This window comes from Loxodonta africana, chromosome 3, assembly GCF_030014295.1.
Source record: "Loxodonta africana isolate mLoxAfr1 chromosome 3, mLoxAfr1.hap2, whole genome shotgun sequence".
Taxonomy (NCBI): domain Eukaryota; kingdom Metazoa; phylum Chordata; class Mammalia; order Proboscidea; family Elephantidae; genus Loxodonta; species Loxodonta africana.
This window is the reverse complement of record NC_087344.1, coordinates 86326766-86347992: the sequence shown is the minus strand read 5'-3', so window position 1 is coordinate 86347992 and position 21227 is coordinate 86326766. Positions and strand designations below refer to the sequence as shown.

At 40.3% G+C, this 21227-nt stretch overlaps 2 protein-coding genes across 5 annotated transcripts in view; both read left to right on the top strand.

The window, feature by feature from the left end:
- The window catches only part of BEND5 (BEN domain containing 5), a 55603-nt gene extending 49145 nt beyond the window's left edge, over window positions 1-6458 (top strand). The window contains exon 5 of one of the 3 annotated variants that reach the window (XM_064281940.1): window positions 5001-6458. In XM_064281940.1, the coding sequence (XP_064138010.1) occupies window positions 5001-5158 (158 nt within the window). In that variant the 3' untranslated portion in view covers window positions 5159-6458. The remainder of the gene's footprint in view (window positions 1-5000) is intronic. The other 2 variants (XM_003411093.4, XM_064281939.1) reach the window with 2 other exon arrangements.
- The window catches only part of AGBL4 (AGBL carboxypeptidase 4), a 1457453-nt gene that overhangs the window by 1196959 nt on the left and 239267 nt on the right, over window positions 1-21227 (top strand). The gene's annotated exons all lie outside the window — the stretch shown is intronic.

Below are 21227 nucleotides of genomic sequence, written 5' to 3'. Positions count from 1 at the left end.
TTAAGTGCTATGGCTGCTAACCAAAGGGTCAGCAGTTCAAATCTGCCAGGCGCTCCTTGGAAACTCTTTGGGGCAGCTCCACTCTGTCATGTAGGGTCGCTATGAGTCGGAATCGACTTGACGGCACTGGATGGTTTTTTTGGTTTATTCCCAGTATCAGGAGCACGGGTCACACTACCCACTCACACGTGCTGTGCTGTTTTGTCCAGCTAACTGCTACTCATCACCAGATCTGCTTAGGTGAGCCTGCCTTAGGAAGCCTCCCCTGACCTCTCAGGGTGAATGGGCGCTTCTGTCTGTCACATGTTCCCAGAGCACCCTGAGCCTACCTCTGTTCTGCCCTTACTCTATCTGCCTTCCCGGAAGGCTCATCTGGCAGCCCCCCATCTATAAGCCTTTATAGGCTCGTGTCAGTGAATGAGAAAGAAATTCACTTGCCAAAAGCCATACAACCGTTTAGAGACCGAGCCAAGCTGAACTGGGGGTTCAGGCTTCCCGAGGTCTCCAGAAGTTTTCTGTCTCACTGAAATACACTGTTGGTCTGTTTTTGTTTTTTACTACAGCCAGACAGGTTTGAAGTCTATCTTCCATCCCACCGTACACTCACCGTTTTTAGCTTAATTATTTGAGCTATTCCAGATTGCATTTGACTGGGTCTTCCCATGCGAGCTGTCTGCTGGATTGAGTTTCTTTGTATTTATTTTGTATGAGTTTATCACATTTAGTCACATTTGTTGTACAAAAATGGCAAAAACCTTTACATTCACAGGGTTGTTGAGGATTTTCTCTTTGATTTGAAAGTCATTTCCTCGCCAGCTATTTTGCAGAAGAAGCCCTGGTGGCGCAGTGGTTAAGATTTCAGCTGCTAACCAAAAGGTCGACAGTTGAAATCCACCAGCCGCTCCTTGGAAACCCTACAGGGCAGTTCTGCTCTGTTCTGTATGGTCACTGTTAGTCGGAACCGATGGCAATGAGTTTGGTTTTTTTGGTTTTGTTTTGTTCTTGGTATTTTGCAGAGGATAGCAGAGGGACAGGAGCACATTGATGCTGCTTTAGAAAGATAAAAGCAGAAAGGCTGGAGGAGAGTCTCACTGTACTGACAAGCTCTAGAATGACAGTTAAACCTTATTAAGGTAGGATGACCTTTTGCAGAATGAGTTTTCTAAATGAGCCACGGCATTGAGTTCTGGTTAATTTTTATAACTTTTTTTTAATAGGACACATTAGCACTATTATAAACCTTGTTAATTAAGTAATAATCTCAAATGCTCCCTCGCAGAGGGAGACGTTCCCAGCAACTACCCAGCAACTACAGGTGATTAATATCTAGAGTCTAACGAAAGCCTTTTAATCAAGCAGAGGGCCGCTTGGTGCTGTTACCCCCAGGAAATGAGAATGATTGGGATTCTGTGGGGGCCCCTCTGAAAACCCTTCCTCCCTTTGCACGTTTCTCTTTCTGCCTCTTTTCCGATTCACACTTGGGGCTCTCAGGGCCATCACACGCGCTGTGCTTCCTTCCCTTTCTCTCCTTCTACTCTTTCCCCACCTTTATTACCTTGCAGGGAACTAGAGACAATGAGCTGGAAGAATCTCCTTAGATTATCAAAGTTCAACATCTTGCTTTAATAGATAGTGAAATTGAGATGCAGAGAGGGGTTGTGACCTACTGGAGGTTGCACAGCATTTAGGGTCAGAGCTAGATTTGAAGACCTGAACTTTGTAACAGTTTTTTTTCACAGTCTGCCTTCCCCATTTGGTTCAGATGTCAACAGAGTCACAGTGAATGTCTGCTTTCTCCTGACCCTGGGCTGGAGGGGACCGCCCAAGTGTCCTAGTCTTTTGGGGGATACGGATGTGGTTACAGTTTTATTAGATTGTGATCAGCGCTTTGACAGAGAGTAAAGCCCAGGCAAGTGTGGGATCACAGAAGCCGTAGGCAGAGTGGGATCTTCCAGCTTGATCTGCTAGGTTCCCAGAAGGCTGAGTCTGGAAAAATAAGTGGGACTTGAGCAGGTGAAAGGGGAGTCAGGGTATTCAGGGCAGACGTGAGCAAAGACTTACTTGTGGGATAGCCTGTGGTGGGGAGGGAACTTCAGGTTGTTTAGAGTGGGTGGAAAGTAAAGGGTGAGGCAGGATATATATAGCAGAGGTGGGGCTGGAGAGAGACAGGGCCACTACCTCCTAGCTCAGTCCCAAGGCAAGACATGGTGAGGATTAGTTGGAGATGGTCAAGAAGCAGTGGAGGTTGATCAAAAGCTTTTTAAAAGCTCCTCCATACAAAACCTTTGTTAGTAGGGGGAAGGGGGACGCCCAGAGGAAGGAAGTGTACAACATGGACACTTGCAGTGTGAACAGCAACATGAGGGAAGGGTTCAGAGTGTGGGGCCAGCAGCTAGTAGTCTTGGGGTTCTGCCCACACTTATTCCCTTTCTCTGGGCCTCAGTCTTCCCATGTGTAAATTAGCACAAGCTCATCTTTATGGTCCCTTCTAATTTTGACATTCAGAGTCTGTAGGAGGATTACCTGCTGTGAGCTGACTTAGTAAAGACAAAACAGTAGTCTCCTTTTATCTCAAGGGATTATATTCCAAGACCCCCAGTGGATGCCTGAAACCAAGATGGCACTGAGCCATATATATACTCTGTCTTTTCGTATGCATATCCGAATTGCAACCATTGCTACTCTTGTGCTCTGGGCTATTATTAAGCAAAACAAGGGTTACTTGAACACAGGCGCTGTGATATTGCCTGCGATAGTTGATCTGATAACTGAAAGGGCTACTAAGTGACTAAGGCAAGTAGCATATACAGCGTGGGTACGCTGGTAAAGGGATGATTGACGTCCGAGTTGGGACTGCACAAGCAAAATTTCATCATGCTACTCAGAACAGCATACAATTTAAAACTCAGGAATTATTTATTTCTGGAAGTTTCCATTTAATATTTTCAGCCCATGGTTGACAGTGGGTAACTGAAACCGTAGAAAGTGAAACCTCAGATAAGGGGGGGCTACTGTAGTTCATTCAGTCTGTGTAGCAATCCCTTAAGATTGGAGTTGTCACCACATCTACCACGGCCTCCACCAGACTGAGTCCAGTACAGTGAAATGGTGCCCGGCTACCACCACTGACTGCTCTGACAGGGATCACAATAGAGGGTCCCGGACAGAGCTGGAGAAAAATGTAGAACAAAATTCTAACTCAAAAAGAAAGACCAGACTTGCTGTCCTGACAGAGACTGGAAAAACCCTGAGAAACCCCAGAAACCCTTTCAGCTCGGTCATGAGGCCGCTCCTAAGGTTCACCCTTCAGCCAAAGATTGAATAGGCCCATGGAACAAAATAAGACTAAAGGGGCACACCAGTCCTGGGGCAGGGACTAGAAGGCTGGTAATAGGGAACCCAGGGTTGAGAAGGGAGAGCGTTGACGTGTCACGGGGTTGTTAACCAGTGTCATGCAATAATGTGTGTACTAACTGATGAGAAACTAGTTTGTTCTGTAAACCTTCATCTAAAATTCAATTAAAAAAAAAAATTACAGCCAAAAAAAAAAAAAAATTGGGGTTGTCATTCCTGGTTTATCAGTAAGGAAACTTAGTTTCAGAGAAGTTAGTCTTTGACCAAGGTTTCACACGCCACTGGTATATTCCCCACCCACACTCCCAGGCCTTTTATAGCCAGAAATTTTGTGTACCCTCAGATTTCCCTAGAAAATACATCCATTCATTCATTCATTGAACACATATATACTTATTCTTGCACCTGTGCCAAGCACTGTGCCAAGCCCTGGGAATTAACAGTTCTACATACATAAAGTAATTCTAATAACTCCATACAGGTATACAGTTCCTTACAGTTTAAAAAAAAAAAAAAACTTTTAAAATGTTTACCTCATCTGAGCCTCATGGCAGCCTTAAGAAAAATACTCTGTCATCTTCGTTTTTGAGATGAGGAATCTAAGGCAATGATTTGTACAAAGTGCCTAGGCTAGAAGTTGACTGAAGTCAGGCTCCAGCCAGGCCTTATCTCCGGCTCACTCTTTGCTCTACCACAGCCAATTGTAGACTCAGTAAGAGTGGCTGTTCTCAGTATCATTAGTAATCAGCACAATGAGATACTACTTCATACCCAACAGGTTGTCAAAACCTTGATAATACGACAGTGTTAAGTGCTGTTGCAGGCACGGGACTATCAGTACTCGCATAGACTATGATGGGACTACCAACAGCACAACCACTTTGGAAAACAGCTTACTAGACATCACCTATAAAGTTGAGTATGCACACACCCTACCATTCAGCGGTTCCACTCCTCTGTCTATACTGGAGAATTTCCTGCACATGCACCCCAAGAGACATGTGCAAGGTTGCTCACAGCAGCATTGTTGGTGATTGCAAACACTGGAAACAATCCAAGTATCCATTGACTTGGACTGGATAAACAAATGACAGTGTAGTCAGACAATAGAACACTACCCTGTAGTGAAAATGAATGACCTACCACTATAGACGTCAATGTGGGTAAATCTCAAAACTTGTAAGATTGAGTGAAAAAAATAAGCAAATCAGAAGGATATGTAGAGTATGGGTCTATTTGTAAAAAGATTAAAAACTACGAAAAGTAGATAATATGCTATTTAAGGACATATACACATGTGTTAACACTAACAGAAAATCAGAGGAATTACTGACAGAATTCAGGAAAGGACGAGAAGGGATGGGGAGGGGCATCCAGGGGCTTCAAAGGGATACTTCGTGTTTCTTAAGCTGGGTGCTGGGCACATGGGTGTTTTATCATTGTTTTTAAAGTATAAATTTATAGCTTATCTATACTCCTTTCTAAGTACATTTTATGATGAAAATTTACAAGTATAGCTGTGCCAGATGCATGAATTGGTATTTGGAGAGTATGTCAGAAGGCACAATTTTCTTTTCCCTCCTTAAAAGATTTTCGCTCGAATTTACCATTAATCCTTGGCTTTCTTGTCTCTTCTCCCTGTCTAGAGTGTTTGTATGACAGAATAGCACAAGAAACTGTGGATGAAACTGAAATTGCACAGAGACTCTCCAAAGTCAACAAGTACATCTGTGAAAAAATCATGGATATCAATAAATCCTGTAAAAATGAAGAACGAAGGGAAGCAAAATACAATTTGCAATAAACTTTTGATTTTTCTTAAAGCCTTCGCATTTTCCTTGTGTAGCGTGTGATTTGCGAGCGATGGCGACATCTAAATCAGACCCTGCCATGTTTGGTGGGGTGTGGGCAGGGAGCAGGCAGGGCTCTCGGGACAGTGGCTTGTTCCACACTTGGACTTTCCACTCCAAAGAAGGCAGATGGATTTGTTGAGACTCAGGCAGCAACCTGGCACCGGTGTCCTTCTGGGGATGGGAAAAACCCTTTTCTAAGGGGGACAAAGTGTCTCTGAGTTGCCTATCACTTGACCCAGAAACTGAACTGAAATTTTCACCATTCAAGGACTTCTATCTCTGTTCTCTATTTTGTTTTATAATAAAGCTTCATTAATTGTTTGTTGTAGACAATCATTATTTTCATTTATTTAAATGTCTAGAGGAGGTGACTGTCGGGGGCAGCCTGGAATGCCCTTCCATTGAGGGCAGGACATTCAGGCTGACGAAGAGAAAATCATGAGGGATCTGGTTGCTTGCTGTCTGCAGATGTACAAGGCTGTCTGGAACAGATTACTCTCTCTGACTTCAAAGGACAGATGTAGGACCACTCGCCTTTCTAACCCAAGGTGGTCTGAGATTCCGCTGTCCTGATAATTCAAATCAGTGTTTGTGAAGGAGTGTGTGACGGGGGTAATGTTAAATATGGTCCAGGGTTACATTCAGGGGGTTGGGGCTGTGTCACCTCGTGCCAGTGCATTCAGCCTACCTTGTTATCTTAAATTATCTTGCAAATTACATGATTTCTATCTTATTCTTTATTCAGTTGCTGAGTCTCTAAGGTGACTGGCACACATTCTGGCAAACCACATTCAATCTTCCTGTTGACTTGCACTTTTCCTTTGCAAGCCTGGAGAGTAAAGCATAGTATATTGAAAATGTAAGGGCTTTGGGCCAGCACTCCTGGGTTCTGAGCCTGGCCCCCCATGCCTGCTTTGGGCTTAACCTGCTCTGAATTCCGGTTTTCTATTCCATAAAAAAGAGATAATGCCTATCTCACTGAATTGTTATAAGGATTAGAGAATATATACATAAATATATATAACGTACTCAATAAATATTGCCAATCATTGTCATCTTCAGTTCTGATTATTAGCTTTTGAGCATTGGTTAGAAAATGCCTCTGGTTTCTCTACTGGTTTATCCATTAATTGTTGGTCTGAAAGCAAAAGCTCAGGGTCACTGGTGGCTGCCACTTTGGGGAACATTTATTTTAGTAAATAAAAATAATCCTTTGTAATGTGAAATGTCATGTGCTTGCTAATTAAATGCATAGTGTGAACTGTCTTTCATGGTCTTTTCCTAGCTCCTGCACAAGCTATGTGATCTTGGACAAATTACTTAACTTCTGAGAGCTTCAGTCTTTATCGTATAATGAGAAAAATAATGCCTGTATCACAGACAGTATGGATAATTTAGTAATAATAGTAATAATGGTGCATACTTAATATATGACAGGACATTCTTATGTGTTTAACAAAGGTTGACTCATTTCATGAGGTAAGTAAAGTTCTTGACACTTCGTAAGTGTTCGATAAACTCTTGTTGTTGTGATGTGTTCGTTTGAAAGGCGTAGGTCAGCTTAGGCATGAGTAGTGTATACCATAATAGAAAAAATAGGCATCATTCTTGAGCTCCTCCACCTTTTCTACCTAAGCACAGTAAAGATAAAATACCCAGAGGCTCTCTCCCTTCAAAGATACACAACGTGGTACCTGCTTTATAGGTACTTCAAGGTTAATGGGGGAAATAACCACAAAAATATAATAAAAATGCTAATGATATATGTGAAAGTGCTTTGTGTGATGTATGACCGTATGCTAGCAACAGGTCAGAGTTGTGAAAGATTGTGGGATCTGGGTTCAAATCCTGTCTTTACCACTTTGAGAGGGTCTCTTGACCTCTCTGGGCCTCATTTTTCTAAAGTGGAGATAATGATAACTACCTCAGGGTTTTTGTGGACAGTAATTCAGGTATTATCTGGAGAAAGTGCTCTGTATGTGAAGACCCACATAAGAGTTAGTTGTTAACCTTCCACACATAAACCAAAAAGACCAAACTGGTTGCCGTGGAGTCGATTCCGACTCATCTGCATATGAGGCCAGCTGAAATGAGAAGAGGATGTAAAGAAGAAGCACATAAGAAGTTAATTCTGACAAAATCAGGGAAGATTTTCCACAATAGTTAGATGTTTTTTGAGCCACAGTTGTGTAGTAGGTTCCCAGTTATATGTGAAGGTCATTTTTATAACCATTGTACAAATGAGGAAACAAACTCAAAAGTTTAATTTCTTGCCCAGGGTCCCACCAGTTGTCAGCAGTGGAGCTGAGTCAGAATCCAGGTCTGTGCAAAGCCTGCCCTTTTACCTCTTCTTTGAAGTATAAGTGAAAAGTATGGTCTGAGCCGTGCGTCTAGTCATGTAATTTTAATGTTGCGATTTCTCTCCTCTCCCTCCCACACCCGTTCAGTCCTCACCTGAGTGTGCCCTTATCTGCCTCTACCTGCGGCTTCCATACCTGCCTGGCCCTCTGGACTCCTTATGCTTATCAGTGCTTGGTACTTGGGAGCTTTCACTTGTGCATCCTGACTAGGTGTCCCACCTTCCAGCTTCCAGCTTCCAGCTCCCCACACTGACCTCGGCCCGTTCTTACCACCCATATACCCATCTAGCCAATTCGCCCTTTGAATATTTAGATTGTTTATAAATAAAACTCAGATGAAATTGTTGGTGCATAGTTTTTCCATTTGTATTTTCTACTGTTTTCTTAGGGCCTGTTCACCTGGGTCAAAAGAAATGACATAATTATTGGTCTTGATGCATATTATCACAAGTATAAGAATGGCATTTCATTGCACTCTTACCAACAATAGTGACCACTTTTTAAACTATTTTGCCAGCTTAATCAGTGAGAAATAGTACCTCATCGTATTTTCTTTCATTATTACTGAGATTGTACATTTCTCCAGAGGTGGGTTTCTTGTTTACAGAAAAGAATAAAAAAAAAAAAGAAAAGAATAACTTCTTTAAAAGCTGCATTTTCCAGCAGAACCTATTTCATTTTCTGTGTTTAGTTTTCTCATGGACCAGTGTGTTTACCTCAGCATATAATATTTGCTTTTATATCTGCAAATAGACGTACCGATACATTTTCATCACTTCTTTTGAAGGGATTGATCAGTTTCTGCCAAGCAGCTTCAAAGACTCATGGAATCTAAAAGTGAACTTTAGGTCTTCTCTCCAGATGACTATAAGCAAATGACTTTCCAGACTGTGCTTGAATACCTCCAAACCCAAAAAAAAAACAAACTTGATGCTGTAGAGTTGATTCCAACTCATAGCAACCCTATAGGACAGAGTAGAACTACTCCATAGGGTTTTCAAGGAGTGGCTGATGGATTTGAACTGCCGACCTTTTGGTTAGCAGCCATAGCACACCATAGTTCAACCACTGTACAACCAGGGACTAAATACCTCCAGGTATGTGGAATTTATCTCCTACCAAAGAGTCCATCCAATTATTGCCATTACTAAAATGTTCTTCTTTTAAGCTAAAAATCTACATCCTTGTAACTAAAGTCATTCATATTCTCCTTTTTGAAGCCACACAGAATACTTCTGCTGATAGCCCTTTGCAGAGTTGAAGGTGGCTGTCTGTCTCTTCATCAACTAAATAAATAGTTGCAATTTTATCCCATCATTTCTCACATGAGGGAGGCTACGTGGGAAAGAGTGGGGACTCTGGATTTAGACAGCCTTGTGTCCAAGTCTTGATTCTGTAACTTACTGGTGTGTGATCTTGAACAAGTTCTTAACCTCTCTCAGCTTCTCTTTTCTCATTTTTAAAATGGGGATAATAATTCCCTACTTCACAGAATGTGTCATGGGCTAAGTAATGAGTGAAGCACCCAGGCATTCATTATCTCTTAGCTCCCTAACCCGAAGGACTCTGACCATCCTGGTTGCTCTTTTATGGATGTACCCTAAAGGTGGAACTCAGGACTGGACACTGTACTCTAGGAAGAGTCTGATCAGCACATGCTAGAGCAGAATTATCACCACTTCAGGATTCTCAGCTCTATTAATGTGGCCCAACCCCTTGAATTTGCACCTTCAGCAGTGGCATTAAAAAATGGGCTCATACTGAGCCTACAGTTACCAAACACACCCCTGCTCCTTCTTTTTGGCTAATGCAACAGTACTTGTCCCTTTAGTTCACTGTGTTGTAGGAGAAAGTGCAAAAATTTTTGAGTCAGAGAACCACACTCTGAATTCAAATCCTGGCTTCACTATTAGATTATAGGGGCTTGGGCAAGTTGTTTGTTCTGTGGTTGTTGGGGCATCATCCTGGCCAGCCACTGTGCCATGGACCTACAGTCCCCATTTTACCCCAGCTCTGGCCTTCAGTCAATGTAGGATCCTTTTGTTTCCTTTTCTCCCCCTTTTCATCTTCACAGCTCTTTAGTCTCGCCTCCCTCACCTCAATGTGTGAATTTTTGAAATTTATTTCTTAAATGAAATACAGAACTTCGCATTCACTTTTCTTTCATTTCATCTTATTGGTTTCAGCTCAACATTCCAGCTGGTTGAGATCTTCTTTTCCACTTCTGTTTAAAACACAAAATAAAATTTGAAGAAAGCCAAAGCCAGAAAAGAAAACCCAGCCATTATCCCAAGAGCTAAGCCCAACTGCACCTTCCCCTTCTGTCTGTCCAAGTGCAGCACCTCTTTGTTCACAGTGCGTCTGCATCCTGCCTTGTTCCTTGAACATCATATGGCAAACATTTCCCCCTCTCTGCTGCCTGATTTTCATAACTATCATTGTGATGTCCTCCCTGGCATTGGGCCATGAATAATTTCTTATTGTTTTGCTGTACAATTTTTTTTTCATTTTGCTTTAAGTGTAAGTTTACAAATCAAGTCAGCCTCTAACAATAAAACTTATATACACCTTGCTACATACTCCCAATTGTTTTCCCCCTAATGAGACAGCCCTCTCCATCCCTCCACTCTCTCTTTTCGTGTCCATTTCGCCAGCTTCTAACCCCTTCTACCCTCTCATGTCCCCTCCAGGCAGGAGATGCCAACATAGTCTCAAGTGTCCACCTGATCGAAGAAGCTCACTCCTCACGAGCATCCCTCTCCAACCCGTTGTCCAGTCCAATCCCTGTCTGAAGAGTTGACTTTGGGAATGGTTCCTGTCCTGGGCCAACAGAAGGTCGGGGGCCATGACCACTGGGATCCTTCTAGTCTCAGTCAGACCATTAAGTCTGGCCTTTTTACAAGAATTTGGGGTCTGCATCCCACTGCTGTCCTACTCCCTCAGAGGTTCTCTGTTGTGTTCCCTGTCAAGGTAGTCATTGGTTGTAGCTGGGCACCATCTAGTTCTTCTGGTCTCAGGCTGATGTAGTGTCTGGTTTCTGTGGCCCTTTCTGTCTCTTGGGCTCGTAATTACCTTGTGTCCTTGGTGTTCTTCCTTCTCCTTTGATCCAGGTGGGTTGAGACCAATTGAGGCATCTTAGAAGGCCACTTGCTAGCGTTTAAGACCCTAGACGCCACTCTCCAAAGTGGGATGCAGAATGTTTTCTTAATAGATTTTATTATGCCAATTGACTTAGATGTCCCCTGAAACCATGGTCCCCAAACCCCCGCCCCTGCTATGCTGACCTTCGAAGCATTCAGTTTATTCAGGAAACTTCTTTGCTTTTGGTTTAGTCCAGTTGTGCTGACCTCGCCTGTATTGTGTGTTGTCTTTCCCTTCACCTAAAGTAGTTCTTGTCTACTATCTAATTAGTGAATACCCCTTCCCCACCCTCTCATAACCATCAAAACCATCTTCCTCTGTTTAAACTATTTCCCGAGATCTTATGATAGTGGTCTTATACAATATTTGTCCTTTTGCAACTGACTAATTTCACTCAGCATAACACCTTCCAGATTCCTCCATGTTATGAAATGTTTCACAGAGTCCTCACTGTTCTTTATCGATGACTAGTATTCCATTGTGTGACTATACCATAATTTATTTATCCCTTCATCTGTTGATGGGCACCTGGGTTGCTTCCATGTTTTTGCTATTGTAAACAGAGCTGCAATGAACATGGGTGTGCATATATCTGTTCGTGTAAAGGCTCTTGTTTCTCTAGGGTATATTCCAAGGAGTGGGATTGCTGGATCGGGATTGTATGGTAGTTCCATTTCTAGCTTTTTAAGGAAGCACCAAATCGATTTCCAAAGTGGTTGTACCATTTTACATTCCTGCCAGCAGTGTATAAGTGTTCCAATCTCTCCACAGCCTCTCCAACGTTTATTATTTTGTGTTTTTTGGATTAATGCCAGCCTTGTTGGAGTGAGATGGAATCTCATTGTAGTTTTTGGTGATTTGCATTTCTCTAATGACTAATGATCATGAACATGAACATTTCCTCATGTATCTGTTAGCTACCTGAATGTCGTCTTTAGTGAAGTGTATATTCATATCTTTGCCCATTTTTTAATTGAGTTATTTGTCTTTTTGTAGTTGAATTTTTGCAGTATCATGTAGATTTTAGAGATCAGGGGGTGATCAGAAATGTCATAGCTAAAAACTTTTTCCCAGTCTGTAGGTAATCTTTTTACTCTTTTGGTGAAATCTTTGACTGAGCATAGGTGTTTGACTTTTAGGAGCTCCCAGTTATCTAGTTTTTCTTCTGCATTGCTAGTAATGTTTTGTATACTGTTTATGCCATGTATAAGGGCTCCTAGTGTTGTCCCTATTTTTTCTTCCACGATATTTATCATTTTAGATTTTATCCCTATTTTTTCTTCCACGATCTTAATCGTTTTAGATTTTATGTTTATGTCTTTGATCCATTTTGAGCTCATTTTTGTGCACGGAGTGAGGTATTGGTCTTGTTTCGTTTTTTTTTTGCAGGTGGATATCCAGTTATGCCAGCCCTATTTGTTAAAAAGACTGTCTTTTCCCCATTTAACTGTTTTGGGGCCTTTTTCAAATATCAACTGCTCATATGTGGATAGATTTATGTCTGGATTCTCAATTCTGTTCCATTGGTTGTTGTACCAGTACCAGGCTGTTTTGACTACTGTGGTGGTATAATAGGTTCTAAAATCAGGTAGAGTTAGGCCTCCCACTTTGTTCTTCTTTTTCAGTAATGCTTTACTTATCCGGGGCCTCTTTCCCTCCCATATGAAGTGGGTGATTTGTTTCTCCATCTCATTAAAAAATGTCATTGGAATTTGGATTGGAATTGCATTAAATCTATAGATCGCTTTTGGTAGAATAGACATTTTTATAATGTTAAGTCTTCCTATCCATGTTTCTGTACAATTTTTATCTCTAGTTTCTTGTTATTAATTACAGGTAATGCTGCAGTGATTGTTTATGGTTGCTATTCCTTCTTTTGATTTGTTTCTTAAATTCCCAGGAGTGAGCTAACTGAGTTAAGGGGCAAGAACATTTTTATAGTCCTTTCCATGTGTTGTTAATATTGCTTTCCAAAAGGTTAATGCCATGTCTCAAGCAGTGTAGACATGTATGTGCCATTTTCCCCACAGCTTTGGCATTATTTAGAATTTTTAAAAAATATTTGGCAAATTAGCTTTCTATAAAATGGCAACTCAAGTCTGCCTTTATTTGCCTTTCCTTGATTGCCTGTACAGAGATACTTTTTTAACATCATCCTCTGTGAATTGTCTTGAGCAACATCATGATAAACAAAGAAAAGATTGAAGTTGTCAAGGATTTCATTTTACTTGGATACACAATCAACAGCCATGGAAGCAGCAGTCAAGAAATCAAAAGACGCATTGCACTGGGTAAATGTGCTGCTGAGGACCTCTTTAAAGTTCCGAAGAGCAAAGATGTCACCTTGAAAACTAAGATGCACCTGACCCAAGCCATGGTATTTTCAATCACATCATATACATGTGAAAGCTGGACAATGAATAAGGAAGACCAAAGAAGAATTGACGCCTTCGAATTGTGTTGACGAAGAATATTGAGTATACCATGGACTGCCAAAAGAATGAACAAATCTGTCTTGGAAGAAGTACAGCCAGAACGCTCCTTAGAAGCAAGGGTGGCGAGACTGCGTCTTACATACTTTGGACATGTTGTCAGGAGGGATCAGTCCCTGGAGACGGACATCATGCTTGGCAGAGTACAGGGTCAGCAGAAAAGAGGAAGACCCTCAACGAGGTGGATTGACACAGTGGCTGCAACAATGAGCTCAAGCATAACAATGATTGTAAGGATGGCGCAGGACTGGGCAGTGCTTCGTTCTGTTGTGCATAGGGTCGCTATGAGTCCGAACTGACTGGACGGCACCTAACAACAACATGTGAATTGTCTATTCATACCTTTGGGTATTTGAGATCCTTTTGGAATTTTATTTCATGATGTATCGCTCTCTCCCATTTATATGCTATATAAATCTGGTCCTTTGTATCTTCACAAAGTTGTCAATAATAACGTTCGGTTCAGTGAAAAGGGCAAAGCCATGTGGCCCTCCACTGGAGGGCCTTCTTCTAGTCACTAATTATTATTCTCTAAATTGGATTATTCTGGTAGCTGCAACTAGGTGTGGTCAGGGAAGGGCTCTGAGGATATTAACTGTGAGCTGACACCTGAAGGATGAGAATGGCCATGGGAAGATCATTTATCTGTATGTCCATCCCTCCACCTATTCATCTTAAATGCGCTGAGTAGTCTGTGCCAGATACTTCCCTAGGCATTGAGGGGAATGCAGAAATGTTTCCCTCCTCCCTGACCTCAGGAGCTTACACTCTCATAAGAAGAGAACTCATATTTCCTAAACACCTGTTTTTGTTAGGTGCCATCGAGTCAGTTCTGACTCATAACAACCCTATGTAGACAGAACAAAACACTCTCTTGTCCGGTGCCATCCTCACAGTCACTGCTGTGTTTGAGCCTGTTGTTGTAGCCACTATGTCAATCTGTCTCCTTAAGAGTCTTTCGTATTTTTGCTGACCCTCTACCAAGCATGATGTCCTTCTCCAGCAACTCACTGGTCCCTCCTGATAATATGTTCAAAGTACATCAGATGAAGTCTTGTCATCCTGGCTTCTAAGGAACATTCTGGCTGTACTTCTTCCAAGATAGATTTGTTTGTCCTTCTGGCAGTCCATGGTATATTCAATATCCTTTGCCAACACTGTAATTCAAAGGCATCAGTTCTTCTTTGGCCTTCCTTATTCATTGTCCAACTTTCACATTCATATGAAAATACCATGGCTTGGGTCAGGTGCACCTTAGTCCTCAAGGTGACATCTTTGCTTTTTAACATTTTAAAGAGGGCTTTTGCAGTAGATTTTCCCAATGCAATACCTGAACACGCACTATATATAAAATGAAAAATCAGCCATTGAAAACCCTGTGGAGCACAGTTCTACTCTGACACAAATGGGGTTGCCATGAGTCAGAATCAACTTAATGGCAACTGGTTAGTTACTTGATTGCTTGGTGCTTACTCTGTCTCTTCTAACTGAACCACTGGCCTGCATCTTATCCTGGGAGGATCTGAGAAGACAGCAAAAGGGGTGTCCACAGTATGGTGGCCTGGGTGTGGCAGACTAGATGCTTGGTAAATGTTCATTGAAAGAATGAATGAATGGCTTTATTATTATCATGCTGACAAAAAATATAAAGAATTTTCACACAGTATTTCTTGTGATTCTTCATAACAATTCTATGATGTGTCTTTATTTTGTAGGTAAGGAAACTCAGACTAGAGAGAGGGGTAATGTGAATAACAGGAATCACATAGTAATTGGGTGAAACTTAAACCCAGGTCTCCTGAGGCAAAATTTAGTCCTCTTTTCTCTATATCAAGGACCCGTGGTGGTGCAATGGTTAAGCACTCAGCTGTTAACTGAAAGGTTGTCGATTTGAGCCCACCAGCCACTCCTGGGGAGAAAGATGTGGCAGTCTGCTTCCGTAAAGATTACAGCCTTGGAAACCCTTTAGGGCAGTTCTACTCTGTAATATAGGGTTGTTATGAATCAGAATTGATTTGACAGCAATGAATTTGGTTTGATTGGTTTCTCTATGTCAATGGTTCTTCCAGCTTTAGCCTACATCACTTTTAAAACACAAATTGTGGGTCCAATCCCTAGAGTTTCTCATTGTGGGGGCTTAAAAATTTACATTTCTATTAAGTTCTCAGATGAGATGATGCTGCTGGCCCAGGGGTCATACTTGGAGAACCACGGCTCTATACAATGCTGCTGTCCATATTGTAATTATGATGAGTGGCATATAATTATATCTTGGTGATTGTAAACTAACGAACCATGACCGGCAGATAACCACCCAGCCTGTCACAGCAGAAGCTAGCGGTAGACAGGCAGAAGGCTGGACAGATGCAGGAGCCTCACAGCCACTGCCATCCCTGCTGCCAAACTGCTGTGTGATTTTGGAAGTGAGTCCCACCACGATGGGACTCACTTTGCTGTGTGTAAAATGGTATAGATGTCTTGTCTCTACCTGCCTCCCAGGATTGGTGATAGATTCAATGAGGTAACAGAAGAGGGACTATATCAAAGAAAGTTTAAAATCCTAGGAATCAAAGCACCCCTGTTTCAATCACTGCCTATGCCCAAAATGACCTTACACGTATCCCAGACATTATGGGAATGATGAGGGATTCTAGACCCCTACCCCCTCCCTCTGCACCAACTCCCACCTACCTCCCAAACAAGCAATGACCAAAATTGTTGCCAAATACCTATATTGAGTAGTCTATTTTTCTCTGTCCCTGTATTCCTCTTAAATCTGAATAATTCACAGATTGTATTAAAATTACATTCACTGACCCACTTTAACCTCTTAGTTTCTATTTTGTTCACTGCTGTGTCCCCAGCATCTAGCATGTAGTACAGACTTATCACAAAATCACTGAATGGATGAATGGACAGAATGAGTGACAGATGTCAAAGACCCATTAGGAGGCTGGGGCCACAATCCATGTCTGGATTAAAGCAAGGACCCTGAGGATGGAGGGAGAGAAATGGAGCAGAGACAAACTCTAGGGTTGTGGCTCAATCCACGTACCAGAAAGACAACTCTGTCCCTGGTGAGCTCAACCAGCCAGGCCTTTGGAGCCCTAGGGATGGGCCACAGGTGTTTCCGATTAGGTCGGTGCTATTATTGGGGGAGGGAGGTAATAAATGCCCACAAAATACCTAAATTGACTCAATCTGACTCAAGAAGAAATAGAAAATCTCAACAGACCAATAATAACTGAAAAAATAGAATCAGTAATCAAAAACCTCCCAATAAAGACGAGTCCAGGACTGAATGGCTACACTGGTGAATTCTACCAAACGTTTAAAGAATTAACACTAATCTTCCTCAAACTCTTCCAAAAATAGAAGAGGAGGGAACACTTTTCTATTTCTTCTTGAGTCAGTTTAGGTAATTTCTGTGTTTCTAGGAATTTGTCCATTTAATCTAGATTATCTAATTTGTTGGCTTGCAATTGTTTGTAGTATTCTTTTATAGTCCTTTTTAACTCTGTAAAGTTGGGAGTAATGTCCCCACCTTTATTTCTGGTTTTAGTTATTTGTATCTCCTCTCTTTTTTTTTCTTTGTCAGTCAGCTAAAGGTTTGTCAATTTTGGTGATCTTTTCAAAGAACCAAATTTAGTTTTGTTGATTCTCTCTATTGTTTTTCTGGATTCTGTTTCATTTATCTTTGCTCTAATCTGTATTATTTCCTTCCTTCTCCTACTTTAGGCTTAGTTTGCTCTTCTTTTTCTAATTCTGTGTCTTTGTTTCCTAGTTCTGCACATAACAAGTGGCTGGCTTTAAAGAAGAATAAATTTATTTCTCGCAATTCTGCAGGCTAAAAGTCCAAATAGGGGTCTCAGCCACGTCAATTCTTTCCTTGCAGGTAGTTGCAGGCATTCTTTGGTTGTTTGGTTTGGAGATGATCCTTACATGGCATCTGTGTTTCCCTGTGTATACATCTCTATGCCTAATCTCCTCTTTTTTATAACTCAGAAGTGATTAAATTTAGAACCCATCCTACTCAGGTATGATCTGATTAACATAACAAAGAAAACCCTATTTCCAACAGCGTTGCATCTACAGGTATACCAAAAAACCCACTGCCATCTAGTTGATTTCAACTCATAGCGACCCTATAAGACAGAGTAGAACTGTGCCATAGAGTTTCCAAGGAGCACCTGGTGGATTTGAACTGCCAACCTTTTGGTTAGTGGCTGTAGCACTTAACCACTACGCCATCAGGGTTTCCTCTGCAGGTATAGGGGTTAGGATTCTAACACACATTTTGGGGTACACAATTTATAACATACCTTAAGGAGGTGTAAAGTTAAATTATTGATTTTTTTTTTTTTTTTTTAGTGTGGCTGCTTCCCATAAGTTTTGGTGTGTTGTATTTTTATTTATATTTATCCATAAGTATTTTCTAATTTTTATTGTGATTTCTTCTTTGATCCATTGGTTGATTAAGAGTGTGTTGTTTAAGTTCCACATACTTGTGAATTTTCCTTTGGGAAACTAAATTTCTAGTTTCATTCCATTGCGGTTGGAGAAGATACTTTTTATGATTTCAGTCCTTTTACACTTTGAGACTTGTTTTGTGGCCTAAATATAGTCTATCCTGGAGAATGATCCATGTACACTTGAGAAGAATGTGTTTTCTACGGCTCTTGAGTAGAATGTTCTGTATAATGTCTGTTAGGCTTAATTGGGTTTAAGTCCTCTATTTCCTTAATAATATTCTGTCTAGAAGTTCTAATGTTCTTCTATTAAAAGTGGTGTATTGAAGCCTCCAACCATTATTGTATAACTATTTCTGTTCAGTTATGTCAGTGTTTATGTCACATATTTTGGGCTCTGTTTTTAGGTGCAAATACATTTATAATTGTTATATCTTCTTGAAGAATTGACCCTTTATCAATATACAGTGTTATTCTTTGTCTCTTGTAACATATTTGGGCTTATAGTTATTTTATCTGATATTAGTATAGCCACTTTATACTAATATACCTCTTTTGTTTACTATTTGCATGGGATTTTCTTTCCCATCCTTTCACTTTCAGCCTGTTTCTGTCTTTGGTTCTAAAGTGAATCTCTTATAGACAGCATATAATTGGATCATGTTTTATTGTTGTTTTATCCATTCAGCCAATATTTACCTTTTAATTGTAGAATTAATCTATTTGCATTTAAAGTAATTACTGATAGAAAGAAATTACTTCTGCCATTTTGCTATTCATTTTCTGTTTGTCTTATACCTTTTTCCCCTCATTTCCTCCATTATTGCCTTCTTCTGTGTTTTTTTTTTTTTTTCCTAGTGAACCATTTCGGTTCCCTTCTTTTCTTTTATGTATATATTTTTAAAACATATTTTCTTTTGCTATCATGGGAATTGCATTTGACATTCTAAACTTATAACATTGTAGTTGCAACTGATATCCATTTAACTTCAATAGTGTATGAAACTCTGCTCCTATACAGCGTCTTCCCTCATTCTGTTGTTGTCACAAATTATATTTTTATACATTGTATACCCAGCAACATACATTTATAGTTATTTTGTGTTTGTCTTATAAATCATGTAAATGTAGGACATAAAAAATGGAGTAACACACCAAAAATACAGTAATACTGGCTTTTATATTTGTCCATGTAGTTATCTTTACTGGAGATCTTTATTTCTTCATACATCTTGGATCTACTGTCTAATGCCCTTTCATTTCAACCTGAAGGACTCCTTTTAGAATTTCTTTTAAGGCAGGTCTAGTGGTAGGGAACTCCCTCAGTTTTGTTTTGTTTGTTTGTTTTTTAATTTGGGAATGTTATAATTTCTTCCTCATTTTTTGCAGGACAATTTTTCTGGATATAGAATTCTTGGCTGAGAGTTTTTCTTTTTTTTCTTTCAGCACTTTAAATATGCCATTCTACTGCCTTATGACCACCAAAGCCTTTTGATTTCTGATAAGAAATTGTCTATCAGTGTTATTTAGGATTCGTTGTATGTGATGCATTGCTTCTTTCTTGCTGTTGTCAAGATTCTCTTTTTCTTTCAACAATTTGATTATAATGTGTTTCTGTGGCTCTCTCTGAGTTTATCTTACTTGGATTTTGTTGGTCATCTTGGATGTGTAGATTCGTGTCTTTCATTAAATTAGTGAATTTTGTCCATTCTTCCTTCAAATATTCTTTCTGCCCCCTTTGCTCTTCTCCTTTTGTGACTCCCATAATTCATACATTAGTGAGTTTGATAGTATCTCACAGGCCCCTTAGGCTCTGTTCATTTTTCTTCATTTTTTTTTCTGGATAATTTCAGTTGTCCTGTCTTCAAGTTCTTTGATTCTTTCTTCTGTCTGCTTAAATCTGAACTTCTCTAGTGGTTTTTTTTTTTTTTTTTTTTAATTTCAGTTTTTGTAATTTTCAGCTCTAGAATTTCCATTTGTTTCCCTTTTACCATTTCTTTTTATTGATATTCTTATTTTGTTCATATGTTCTTTTCCTTATTTCCTTTAGTTCTTTTTCTATGTTTTTCTTTAGCTCTTTGAGCATATTTAAGAGATTTGTCTTAATATCTTTTTCTAGTAGGTTCAGTGTGTAGTCTTTCTAGAGGTGATTTCTGTTGCTTTATCTTGTTCCCTTTAATAGGCCATTCTTTTCTGTTTCTTTGTATGCCTTGTGATTTTTTGTTGTTGTTGAAACTAAACATTTAAATATTATAATGTGGTAATACTCAGCCTTCTTCAGTGTTTGCCTTTTTTTTAATTGTTGAATGCTAGTCCATTGGTTTAGTAACTTTTTCAAACTTTTTTTTTTTTTGCAAATACTGTATTCCTCATCATGTGTGGTTATTGAAGTCTCTGTTCCTTTAGCATGTGTTCAGTTTGTGTTTTAACAGAAATTACTTTTAATGACATAAACTAAAACAAAATAGAAACAAAGATAACAAACAAGCAGAAACAAAACAAAAATACCTCTCCTAGTCCTTGCAAATTGGCTCTGTGCTGGCTAATTCCTTCAACAGTTACACTGAGGCTTACACTGAGCCTATAGATCAGCCTAAGGTGAAATCTTAGTGTTTTTTCAGGTCTTTTCTGAGCATGTGCCTTTCCCTGGGTTTGGCTTGGCTTTCTAAGTTTCTCCATAAACACAAGTACTTTCTTTTGAATTCCCTAATTTTCTAAAGAGACTCTGTGCCTGGTTTTCCTCCCAGACTCTAAGCAGTCTATTGTGCGTCTCAACTTTTTTCTTTTGCCCCAGTGATTGTTTGCCTTACAGTGTTTTTAAGCAATGCCTACCACTTTTCTGCCATGAGTGAGTTTTGAGATAGATGAAACAGATAGAAGCACTTTGCATCAGTCCTTTGTGAATAAGGTCTGTCCTGCTTCTTCTGGAACCAGAGACCAGGGTCCCACACTAAGAATGCATGGAGCTAGAAGGGGGATGGGACATGGGCAAGTAAAAATGCCATAAAGCTTTCCTACCATTTTTAAGTTGTCTTTTTCTTGATTCAGTGTTTACTTGGTTGCTGTAATACTTTGACTTTTTTCCAGAGTTTGGACACAGTTGATGCTGACAGTTTCTGCTTGTTTTCCAATATTTCTGTTGGGGCACAGGAGCTTGGAGCTGCCTACTGTGCCACTTCTGGTTGAGTTTGGGTGATATTTTAAAATTAGCTAATACTTATTGAGCTCTTACTATGTGCTAGACATTGTTCATTATTTTATTTAATTCTCACACAATACTGTGGAGCAGATATTGGTGCCATTCACATCTCACAGATGAGGAAACTGACTTAGAGAGGTTGAGTAACTTGCCCAAGATGGCATAGCTGTGACTAGGAGGAACCAGAACTGGAGTTCAAGCCTGTGTGACTCCATTACCTTGGGTCTTAATGACCATGCTATATGCTGCCTTAGGTCTCTTGACATTGGTTCAAGCTGTTTCTTCTATTTGAATCTTCCCTTGCCTACTCCTCTGCTCTGTGACCTACTTTTTCCTCCTTCCTCCAGGACATCTCCAGT